This window comes from Berghia stephanieae, chromosome 8, assembly GCF_034508935.2.
Source record: "Berghia stephanieae isolate SIO BIC M18660-M18661 chromosome 8, UCSD_Bste_1.3, whole genome shotgun sequence".
In the NCBI taxonomy this organism is placed as follows: domain Eukaryota; kingdom Metazoa; phylum Mollusca; class Gastropoda; order Nudibranchia; family Aeolidiidae; genus Berghia; species Berghia stephanieae.
This window is the reverse complement of record NC_088367.1, coordinates 42,794,775-42,807,834: the sequence shown is the minus strand read 5'-3', so window position 1 is coordinate 42,807,834 and position 13,060 is coordinate 42,794,775. Positions and strand designations below refer to the sequence as shown.

Below are 13,060 nucleotides of genomic sequence, written 5' to 3'. Positions count from 1 at the left end.
GATACTCCACCAGCCCATAATGGATATGAATCCAATAAAAGGGACCTTTTAAACATTTATTTTTGCATAAAGTGTTCAGCTTAGTCACCTTTTTATGTGAAGTGGTATTTTTTATATAAATTCATGTCACATTAAGTAAAATTCCATTTTAAAAACTTGCGTATGTGATGCATCCCCAGTCTTGTAATAGTGACATGACCATCGTGGCATTTTTGATATTCCCAACGAGGACAAACAATTTCAATGTGGAGTCACTTCGAGGTCAGGCCATTGCTAAACAGCTGAAGGACACCGTTAGTCAGGTCCAAAACCAGATAGGGCGACGACTTTATGATATATGTCTAAGGTAAGACAATATAGTTCCGACGTTATTGTATTTTAAGATACATATTTTAATCATAAAAATTCCCAGTTTTAGTGGATTTCTTTTTCTAGCAATGCAATGGGTTTTTGGGTTTTATTTTTTTAGATTCTTAAACTTCTGACATTGTCATGTTTTGAAATAGTTAAGACATCAGAATGTCAAGAAGGGAATCTAAAAACTTTCATTTAAAAATATATCTTTATTTATTCATTTATTTATTTATTATTTGCCCATCAGTTGGTAATAATTCATCTTTGTATGCTCTTGACAAGTATAACGTTCCCTAAAGATAGCTTTAAACCAAGTGTAACATTCCATTTATTATTCCATTATTTCTGTAATGCCTATTTATTGGGCTAAGGCTTGTTTGATAACAATATGCAAAGAATAAAGAAAGGATATTGTGCTTCGGTTATTAGTCAAGCGAGTTGCAATGTTGCTGAAATCAAACGGGCGTTATCAGTTCCAAAAAAAAAAAATAACATTGAAAAAAATTGGAATTGTCTTCAGGGGATCTAAGATGACTCAGTTTGTAGAGAACTTGCCTTACGCGATTTCAGTCCTCATTGCTGTCAAGGTTTTTTTTTCTGACCTCTTTGCTCACCTAGTGATAATTGGACAGCTGGATTTGTTAGATCTAGCATGAATTACTTCACTCACTATCCAGCGTCGTCCTCATTGATGTTGGCTGCCCTCACTTTGTGATGACAAAAGTCTGCCCATTCTCTTCATCTGTTGACGGTATCATATTATAGTTCCCTTCCATTCATCTCTGTCCATTCTAGGATGTTTTTTTATATAGGTACGCCTAGGTCTTCCCTTTCTTCGTTTGCCCTCCATTTTCCCCTGTACCACATCTTTCATCAGCATGGGTTTCGGCATATATGCCAGAAAAAAACTGAATTACTTAGTACACTGAAATAGATCCTGCTAAATTTTCTTTAATCTCAACAAAGTATCATCTGGATTTTTGGAGCATGAAACAGACAGTAGTCGCCCTTCAGGATACTTGAGCTTGAGCTTTTAAGATTGTTCGAAGATAACGCCACTCAGGTCTTTGTTATTGTTTTTTGCCATCCGCGTTTAAGAGTAATGCTCACTGAACTGTTTTAACCCGACCATAAACGTTCATGGATACACACAGTTTTGTGTGTTGGTCCGTTATGCTTCCCGATGGCAATGTTATTAGCTTCTTAGCCAAGTGCATACTATCTATATAGCGCAATATCCTGCTAAACGTGCTCAAAGCGGTTTACAAGGGGTCCCTGACCAACAGCAACACTTAACATGTATGATAGTTTCGCACCTTACTCAAGTATAGTAAGCCATTGTCACTGTTTGTTTAACGCATCAGAAAAAAATGACAAAAAACAAACCATGATAAGCTCCATGGATCGTATAGCTTTGAGGGACTGGGAAAATTGTTTAAATTTTAATGAGCTTTTATATAATGCAAAATCCACTAAACATGCTCAAAGCGCTTAACAAGGGGTCCCTGGCCAACAGTAACACTTAACATTTAGGACAGTTAGGACAGGACACGACGCCTGTTCGTTGATATTACAATTTTTTCGACAATGCTGTTAACGGCCAGGTACTCATTTTACACCTGAGTATGGTGAGAGAATGTGAATAAATAGCTTTTTCCAAGGACTCAACTATGCGCAGAGTGAGGCTGAAACCCAGGACCTTCCGATCCGAAAGCGAGTGTCGTACCACTAGACCATATAGCCGCACAAAAAAGTGTTTTTTTTTGGAGGCCCTGTGATGCTCTTGAGAATGTTTGCCAACTATTACTGTATGCATAGTGTTCTAAGCTCCTAATGGATTACATGATGTCAAACTCGTTTTTTTCTCTCCATTTTCAGGGGAAGTCTACCATCAGGAGATGATATATTAACACAAGAAGACACTGTCAAACTCAAGCGTTGTATTTATGCAGCACAGGTATCTTTTTTTTTTATTTTTAGAATTTTATTATTGATGATAAGCATCTGAATTACTATTGCAGTCATTGAAAACTTCTACTTGGTAGATACCTTTTTCTGACAGTGACTTAAGGTAACATTTTGCTACTTTCAATTCAGATTAGGAAAAAGGGAATGAATTTAAACAAGCTTTTTTTTTTTTTAAATATTGAAATCACTGGTGCTTCTTCTTCTTCTTTCAGCTTATCCAGCATTTTGCAGGGTTACGATAAAGAATGCCACATCTCCATGCATCTCAGTTCAGCGCATCATCTTCCTCCAGGCCCAGTTCTTTCATATCATCCTTTACCCTATCCAACCATCTAGTCCTTGGGCATCCCTTTTTCCTCTTTCCCACTATTGTAAGTCCAATACTTTCCTTCCCACTTACTCCCTCTCTCATCTCTTTACATGTCCGAACCATTTCAATCTATCTTCTCTCATCTTTAGTGATACATTCTTCAGTCAACCTTCGAATTCGTTCATTTCTCACTTTATCTTTTCTTTTCCAGCCAAGTGACCGTCTCAACATCCTAATTTCTGCCACCTCAACAAACTTCTTTATCTTGTTTCTTTGTTATAGCTGCTGTCTTTAGTCCATATAACATTGCTGGTCTTACAACTGTTGTCTATATTTTCCCCTTCAGCTTTACGGATATTCGTTTGTCACACATAACTCCAGTAACCTTCCTCCAGTTATTCCACCCTGCCTGTCTCCTCTTCTTAACCTCCATCTCATTGCTCCCATCTCCTTGTACAGTTGTTCCGCAGTATTTGAATTGGTTTGTCTCTGGCATATTCTCTTCTACTATCTTTATTGGTGGTCTTGCTCTCTGTTGTCCGATGCACAAATACTCTGTCTTCGATCTGCTTACCCTTAATCCCCTCCTTTCCAAATCACTGGTGCTTCCATATTTATAGATTATAACATGAAGGTTCTTTCTTTTTTATATTCATTAACCATTACCACAATAACTAATTAGATGGCAAAAAAAAAGAAAAAGGCACCTGACTGTACTCTGGACATTTAAAGATTTAAAAAAAATTAAATTATAAAATGTATTTTAATAAAATCACGTTTGGCCAAGTTCGTATGCTTCTTCATTTGTGTTAGAAATGAGGGCTGAATTTAAAAAATAACTTCAGTTTTGTGTTCATGTTTAGTCAGTTACATTTTAATTCAGATGCTTTCCATTGTTTATTCATTTGCATCCAATTGTCTAACCGTCACATTTTATTGAACATATTTTTATTTTTGAAGATTATTTGACTCTCATTTTAACCTTATATTCAAAACGAACTTTTGAGTTTATGTGGCCAAAAATGTGGAATTTTAGTTGTTTTCGCTTTAAGAAATTATATTCATTCTCAATAAAGCAAAGAAACTTGAGCCTCTTCTCGTATATTCTTACTATAAATACAATTTTTAGCATCAAAATCATCCCCTATGTAAGATATATTGTTTTGAGATGGTATCAGACCAGTCTATTTGAAAATTTAAAACTTTGTAATTTTTAAGCGATAAAGATCTGAACAAGTGTGTATGAAAGGTGCTAGACAAAGAAAGAAAGAAAAATAGAAGAAAAAAAAACATCCCAAAAAATCAGTCTACCTCGACTGGGGATCGAACCTCAGACCTTCTGATTACGGTCAGATGTGCTACCACCTGATAACCGGTCAGATGTGCTACCACATCTGACCGGTAATCAGAAGGTCTGAGGTTTGATCCCCAGTCGAGGTAGACTGACTTTTTAGGATGGTTTTTTTCTTCTTATATCTTTCTTTCTGTCTTTGTCTGGCACCTTTCATACACAATTGTTCAAATCTTTATCTTATAATGGTGCCTGCTCCTTAATTTCTTAATTTAATTTTTATGAGATAAAATTTGTAGTCAGTATAAAATTAACTTTAATAATCAATATCCTCACAAGGATTAAATAACACTTCACAATCCTTAAAAGTATGTAGTCCAGCATCGATTTTCATTTTCAATAACTTTTAATGACATAGAGACGCTCATGAACTTTTGAAATTGGAAAGTACTTTGCGATAGACTAGCGTCTTATCCAAAAGGTAGCAAGCAATTGCTATTGTCCGTTTCATGCTATAGAAACGGGGATAAACTCCAGTCCCATGGGACTGATGGCTCTGAACGACTACTTTTTATGTGGTCTAGTGGTATGACACTTGCTTTCAGATCAGAATGTCCTGGGTTCGAGCCTCGCTCGGCGCATCGTTAATTCCTTTGAAAAGGCTCTTTACTCACATTCTCTCACTGCACTCGTATATCTACTAATTTTATTTTGTAATAGTAGGCAAGCCTGTGGTAGGTCACTCATACTCTCTACAAATCTCTTTGTCTCTTCAACAGCGTCACAGTCTTCCACCCATCTGCACCCACAATGTTATAGAAGACTCCAAAGATCAGATTTTGAACAGCATTAGGAAGTGTAACCTTTTCAACAACCGACACGACAGAGTGAAGGTATGGGATTGGGATTGGATATGAAGATGGTGATGATGATGGTGTACCTGATCTCATAACACCAACATAGTTTTGTTGGTTTTTTTTTTACTAAAAAACTTAAGCATTAATAAAGGATATTAATAATAATAATATCACTTTCCTTATTGCTGCTGTCATCATTCATTATCGTCATCACCACACCACCACCATCATCATCATAATCATCATTGTCATCATCACACTCATCACTGTTACTACCATCCTCATCATAATCAACATTATTATCATCACAATCTCACCATCTTCATCACTGTTACTACCATCATTATCATCATCATCATCTCATCACCACCACCATCATCATCATCATCATCATCATCTCACCACCATTATCATCATCACCACCATCATCATCATCATCATCATTTTTATCATTATCATCATAAGTGCCACACTCCTCATGATTTCTGTTGATATATCTAATAATTTTTTTTAAAAATCCAGATTGTTTTCCACCCTGAGTTTCTAAACTCCACCAACCCGTTGTTTGCCCTGGACTACGAAGACTTTGTACGAGGCTGCCATCTTGGTGTTTTCCCAAGTTACTACGAACCCTGGGGATACACACCTGGTATGCTTTAAAATTTTGAAAATACCTAACCCGCATGAAATTAACAATAACGATAAGCATTGAAATAGAAGCTGCAATTGATTTAACGAAGACATACTGTGGACGTTTTGGTTTTCCCCTTTATCACGATGAAACACTAAGGATGAATGAGAAATGTGTGAATGGCGTAGTTAAGGTGAAGTAACAAAAAAAATGATGGGACAGGAACTAGAATGCCCCTTTGTAAGGAAATACAAATTAAAATTCAAGCAGCAACATTTTCATGAAATTAACAATGCACTATAAAACAATTGATCAAATTCACATTGAATTGAAATGGTAATTATTTTTTTCTATGTTGATAATGATTTGTGAAAATTGCAATTCAGTTGATTTGAATCGTTCCCCTCAACAGTTATTATTAAGTTATTAATATGTGCTTTGTAATTGTTGTAGATTAGGAATAATTATAATAAACTCGATCTTTGAACAATAAAGAACAACTTTAATCTAAGTAAAACATTTTGCTTCCTCCAGCCTTCGATGAAATAACATTCCGTTATTTTCATTCTCTCTGACCAACTACACACTCTAGTCACACACCGGACACTCACTCAATCGACCCAATAGCTGGGTCTGTTAGATTTGGTGGAAATTACTTTGCGATAGACCAGCATCTTATCCAAAGGGTAGCAAGCAATTGCTATTGTCCGTTTCACGCTATAGAAACCGGGATGAACTCCGGATCCATGGTCCTAATGGCTCTGAAGGACTACTTTTTTTTTATTGTAAGTCTGCCAAAAAGAAAAAGTGTCTTTATTCAATAATCAGGGGTTGTTTTTATACAATATGCATAGAGAAAACTAAAAAGTAATAAACAAAAATGAATGTAACAGCTTCAAAAAAGAACAAAATACCAAACACGGAATGTTTCGGCCTCAAAACCCTTCTTCAGCCAACAAAAAAAAAAAAAACCCCAATAAAGTCATAAATACATTACTACATTCCAGATAGACAACAGAGATAATTGTAGCTCTTCTCTGTTGAAAAATCTTGGAAAGTAAACAACAACAAAAAACGTTGGACATGTGAACAGCGATATCTTCTATCAGCCTAGTAGTATCACTTAGAGAAAACTAAACAGTTTTGACTCGTGTCTTTCCCAGCCGAGTGTACAGTGATGGGAATCCCCAGCATCACCACTAACTTGTCAGGGTTCGGGTGCTTCATGAACGACCATGTGGTGGACCCCAAGGCTTACGGTATCTACATCGTGGACCGGCGATTCAAGAGTCCGGAAGATTCTGTCAGGGAACTGGCTCAGGTAAGATAATACAAGCCACCCATTTAAACACTGAATTCAAGTATTTCTGAGACAGTTGACTGTTTTTGCATTGGGTTTTTATCATTAAAAAAAAAAAATTTTTATGAGAAAATAAGATTTGTGTGAACATTAACTCACTCAATCCTAGAGATTTTAGTTACTTTTCAAAATTGGAAAAAATGTATTAAAAATGAGCATGTACATGATCGTTTGATTGTTTTATTCAACTACCATCAACATGTAAAAATTAAAAACATTAGCTCTGATACTACGCCTATAATTTTTCTCAGAAAAATGTAATAAATAGGCATGGGGTAAAAGTAACCCGGGTAAACTACGGATATATTCGGTGTTTGGGGTTGAGTGAGTTAATATGGTTAGATTGGTCTATATGTATAAATGAATTCTGTACTAAACTGCTAGACGCTGCAGATTGTAAAAATTAAGTAAACAAAAATGAATATAACATCTTCAAAAAAGAACAAAATACCAAACACATAACGTTTTGGGCTCAAAACCCTTCTTCAGCCAACAACAATAAATAATGTTTCTATTGGCTTTTGTTTTTTGTTTGCAGAAGAAGGTTTTTGAGCATGAAACATTCCGTGTTTGTTATTTTGTTCTTTTTTTTTTTTTTTTAGTGTTATATTCATATTTGTTTACTTTTTATATGTATAAATCTGTTGCTGAAAAGTATTTTGTTTTACATGATAAGTGCATTTTTTGTGCAAGTGCAAGTGAATAATATTATAAGTGGCCTAATAACAAAAATAGAAAATATATTTGTTAATTCATTTAATTTGATATACCTTGTTAGTCTAGTTGAGATGCTGCTAAAAAAGTGATGTGCATCTATTAACATTATTATGGGAATGGGTTGTCAGTGATTTTGTCCCTTTGTTGTGTCCAATGCCGTGAATGCTATTAAGAGGACAACTCTATGTAAACAATAGTTATAAAGTCTGACTGACTTCTTCGAGTGAACAGAACTCACAAATCACAAAAATTTCAAAAACAAGCCACAACACCAAGAAACCAGTCCTGCATGTGTGGGTCTTTGGAATTATTATTTGGTCACTATTAAAGGGACTGAACTTGGTAGCTAACACACTCACTCAACACAACGATATCAATTTAGTTTATGTAATTTTTAAAACAATGTTTTGAATGGTACTAGTCTCTTTTTCTATCATAGAATGTCTGTATTTGCCATGGAAGAATAATGAAAACAGTTTGTATTCAAAGCAGAGATTAATCCCAATAGTCAGTCCTGCTTGAGTTATAAATGAAGCACTGGGAAGAGCATTGAATCTGATGAAACTGAAATGGCACTTTCAAACTATGCATAGTGAATAAGTATTTTTAATAAATATAAATAAAAAAAATAAAATTCTCTCTATTCATCCCCAAGGAGAAATTTGTCTTTAGGGTCTATTCCAAGGGAAGACTGGAATAACCCAGACGTTCAGCCGCAGTGCAGCGCTGCAAAGTGAGCTAGGGCGAGGTGACTTGTGCAAGGACACACAACGAGGCGGGTATGAAGAGAAGACCTTACATCTGTGTCACGTTGCACCCCCCCCCCCCCCCCCAAATCAAATGCCTTCTTTTCATGAATTTATTGTTACTGTTATTTTGTTTTTTTTTCTCTGGTAAAATGTTTTGCCATTTACATTGATTCGATGAATCAACCTCTTATTTCCCACAGTACATGTTCGACTTTGCCTGTCTTTCTCGTCGCCAACGAATTATTCAGAGGAACAGGACCGAGAGGTTGAGTGAAATGTTGGATTGGAGGAATCTCGGAGTGGTGAGAATGGTTTTTTGTTGAGGTGTTGTTTTTTTTTCTAGCTGTTTATTTCATTGTTAGATCGTATGCAAATTTTGTTAATAAAACTGTTTTTCATATTAGATGTGCAGTCTTCAATTTTAAAAAAAAGCAGACGATAAGCAAAGGTTACACCTAAGTTTGTGTTTTGGTGTTGTTGGTCTTTACCAGCATCAGTGATAGATAAATTACCTTACTTAATCAGCTCGACAAATCTGTCCTCTTTATTGATGAAAATAAGTCACTGATCGTCCACAGTATGGGGGGAAATGGTAGCCTGATTATCCTATGAAGCCTTTAGAGCTGGATTTATTCCAGTTTCTGTAACGTTTATTTACTTGCTACCTTTTTGAGAGTTTGTCATCCCAGGCGGAAAGTACTTTGCGATAGAATGGCATCCTATCCAAAAGATAGCAAGCAATTGCCATTGTCCATTGCATGCTATAGAAACCGGGATAAACTCTGGCTCCATGGGCCGAATGGCTCTGAAGGACTACACTGTATTTTGTTCACATTATGAAATGTTATTTTGTATAATAGGAACCTTTTCCAGCACAGTACAGGCCTTTTTCACAGAATTAAAGGAGTTTTAATCCTGACCTCCCATAGTGGGCAGGGAGGTACATGGTGTGTCTTCTATCCCCCCATACCCATTTTCCAATTGTTTCCTGTCGTTGTTTTGGAATGAGATTACTTAGTTTTGTCCTGACCCTGGCCGGAGTTCCTTGGCTGGGAGGGAAACAGTTGAATGTATAGTTATAGTTTTTGGAGATGATATCTTTTTCATTGTAAATCATCTCTCTGTTATGCATTGTATTATGTTTAGTTTACATATTATATTATATGATTTGTAAACATTTGACTGTATTCCTCTTAGTTGGGACATGTGCTTGTGTCTGGATGAAACTTTTAGGTGATCTCAAACTAAATACTTTGATGGTATGCTCTTGGAATCTACATCTGTTCCCTATTTGAACCAATTCCCCATTGTCTCACCTTTTCTTTGTGCTTTAATTGTAATTCTAGAACTTTCTACTATCCCATTTTCTTCCATTTTACTGGCGCTGATATGACCTTACTGTGTTGCAAGCACAGTAAAACCCTTAAAAACAAACAAAACAAAGGAGTTTTATATCAGTCATGAGTAACATTTTTTACCATGTTTTTCTTCACTGTCTTCTATTTCCAGTATTATCGCAAAGCCAGAAACATGGCGCTGTCCAAGGTATTTGGAGAGAGAGCTGACATTGACCCCTCTGCTGTAAGTAACATTCAACCTGATTATTTAAAACCTACCTTCAAGTCCCCCTTCTAATGCCATGTCTTATAGCAGGGCATATTTTGCTGATATAATTGGTTGGGGGTAGAGCAAAGATTATTATCATTAATTTGGTACGATTTAGGATTTATGTGTGTTATTCAGCTGGTGATGAGCTAAGTTGGAGATGCAATGCATTCTGTTATAATTTCATCCTTGAATAGTTTTTTTTTTATACAAGCAGTGATAATGGTTAATAATGTAAAAATATAATACAATAATAATAATGATGATGATGATGATGATAATATTAATAATAATAATAATAATAATAATAATAATAATAATAATAATAATAATAATAATAATAATAATAATAAAAATAATAATAATAATAAAAAATAATAATGAAAATAATAGTGATAATAATAATAATAATAATAATAATAATAATAATAATAATAATAATAATAATAATAATAATAATAATAAATGATAATGAAAATAATAGTGATAATAATAATAATAATAATAATAATAATAATAATAATAATAATAATAATAATAATAATAATAATTATTATATTATTATTATTATTATTATTATTATTATTATTATTATTATTATTATTATTATTATTATTATTATAATAATTATAATGGTAGTAATAGTAATATTGAAAACTACTCTATATTTAGAATAATCATGAATATTTTATTATGATTATTATTATTATTATTATTGACATCCAGAACAACAAGGACTTCAGGATCCTGCGCCCATCGTCTGCAGCAGTTTCCCCATCATCAACTCGGGCCTCGACCCCCCAGGCTAGTGATGGAGAGGATGATGCGGACGACACTCACCTCTACGACGAAGAGGAGGAAGGGGAGGCATTCATCCAGTTCAAGGCAGAGAAATCGGACACGCCTGACCCTGCTGACCCCAAGAAAGCTTAGAAAGACAGAGAGAGAGAGAAATAGAGATTTGAGATCGTCTAAAGGGTTAACATTTTGTAGTGGGAATGATTGGTTTTTGTTTTATATCTTTATTTATTTTTTTGTCTTTTTTTGTTTTCTTTTTGTGATCCATCACCTCAAAACGGTAATTATGTCGGGTTAAATTGGGTGCTGAAAAATCGATTTTTATTACGAAACATATTGATGCTGTGTATATAGGTAAAATACTCACAACATCTGCAAACCGGATATAATGTAACTGCAAACAAAACTATGTGTAACCTTGAACGTTTATAGGCTATAATAATATAATTTAGTGAGAACTAATCGCCGACATGGCTGTCTAAAAACAATAACAAAGAGCTGAGTGACGTCAATTTCGTTCCTTCTATAAGACTCTTGATTAGGAATTCCGATCAAGTTCCCAATGCTGCTTTGGAAAAGATAACAGTAAAAGGGAGCCCTCATATTTTATTTGCTATTTTGCTATAGTAAAACCAGCAGGTTTTTGGCTTTGTGATCTTGTGGTATGACACTCGGTTTATGATCAGAAGGTCCCGGGTTCGAGTCCCACTCTGAGTGGTTGCGTTGTTGACTCGTTGGAAAAGGCTCTTTACTCAGCATTCTCTCACCCAACTCAGATGTAAAATGATTTGTGAATAATGGTGTTATCTCCGTCGAATATGTAATGTACTATCATCGTCTAACAGGCAGCGTGTCTCGTCCTACATGTTAATTAATTAAGTGTTGCTGCTGGCTTGGGACCCCTTTGAGCATGTTAAGTGGATATTTAATAATAACATGTGATTTGAGTTGAATTTTTAAAGTTGTTTTTTTTACTTAAGGAGAGAGAATGAAGGTTTTTTTTTTGTTTAAAAAAAAAAATTTTTTTTAAAAGAGCGAAAAACCAAAAAAAAAAAAGAAGTTATTTCCGATCATTTTGACAGTTGAGTCACTTTTCAAGGACTGTTTCACCCCGACATAATACTAGATTGATGTGAGGAGTGACATTTTAGTAGGGTGTTATAATACCGAGTTAGCTGGCTTATGTTTTTTGAGAAATGTAGGATTGTTGTTTTAATGATAGTTAGTTTTGTGTTCTTAAAGTGGACGTAGTTATTTTTTATTTTTGATATATACATCTAGTCTTTTGTTGACAAATATTGCAGTATTTTCCAAAGTTATGGAATGAACCTTCTTCATTTAGTTTACTTAGGAACAAGTATTAGAATGTGTGTGTGTGTGTGTGTGTGTGTGTGTGTGTGTGTCGTATATATTCACATATTGCCAAATAGGGAATTCCCAATTATCATGGAGTTAAGTAGTAGATGATTGGGCAAATTGGTAGTGATTATATCAAGAAAGGCAGTAGAATTTACCTTGAATACAAAGTCACTAGAACAGAAAACAAGATTTCAGAGGTCCTTGTGTAATGAAAGGTGCCATTCCATTGAAGGCTATAATTTTTAAAATATTTTTTAAAAGGGGATTTTTGGTTTTTCCCCATTTCATCTCTGGTTTCCTTTCATCTGAGCTTTAAGAACCTACATATTTAAGTCAAATTGCAACATTTTTCTTATGCTTTCTAGTTGATTCCCCCTCTGTACCAGATTACAATATTCCGCATTGTGAGTTTTTTTCTGTTTTTTTTTTTTTTTTCATTTTAATTTGTTTGGTGGGAGATCGTTGAAATATCCAATATTTCAGACTACCTTTTTTTTTAGTTAAGTGAGGTGGCTTTATAGCAAAGTTTCCAAAAAAAGTATTAACAATATTTAATGTTTAGAAAAAGATAAAAGTTTTATCTTGTGAACCTGGGATCCAGTAACAGTGGAAGGACGAGGGATCTTTTCTCATTATATCAAAAGTCTCGTTGATTGCATGGTGATGATTGCTACTAATATTAATTAGTAAAAAAAAACCCCATAAAACTCAATAGATCAATAAATAAAATAATAATTTAAATACCCTCGTCAAATCTGATGTCTTGTTGGATCCACGCTAGCTGTATTCTTGTTGAACTGCTTTTGAGTGATTTCCGACACTTGGTGTTTTTTAACACTGTTCTTCTTGGTGTGGGGGAAGTTTTGCTACATAAACTCGGATTATCGATTACTTACTACGAGAATGAATTGTTTTAGTGTCCTTGTAACTACAGGTTGGAATGGGCGGTGGAATTGAGGTTGTTTAACCCTCTCCTTACCACCTACAGCAAAATTGTCACATTTGTTACAAAACAATATACATTTTTTTCTTGTTCAGAGTATTTTGTACATCACAATGAT

The 13,060-nt window shown here is 34.6% G+C and overlaps 1 protein-coding gene across 1 annotated transcript in view; it reads left to right on the top strand.

Moving 5' to 3' along the window:
• The window catches only part of LOC144978718 (glycogen [starch] synthase-like), a 26,999-nt gene extending 14,462 nt beyond the window's left edge, over positions 1-12,537 (top strand). The window contains exons 8-15 of the mRNA XM_078925140.1: positions 180-346; positions 2,233-2,311; positions 4,703-4,816; positions 5,303-5,429; positions 6,575-6,732; positions 8,438-8,539; positions 9,747-9,818; positions 10,569-12,537. Coding sequence (XP_078781266.1) covers positions 180-346; positions 2,233-2,311; positions 4,703-4,816; positions 5,303-5,429; positions 6,575-6,732; positions 8,438-8,539; positions 9,747-9,818; positions 10,569-10,775 — 1,026 coding nt within the window. The 3' untranslated portion in view covers positions 10,776-12,537. The remainder of the gene's footprint in view (positions 1-179; positions 347-2,232; positions 2,312-4,702; positions 4,817-5,302; positions 5,430-6,574; positions 6,733-8,437; positions 8,540-9,746; positions 9,819-10,568) is intronic.
• The last annotated feature ends 523 nt before the right edge of the window (positions 12,538-13,060 follow it).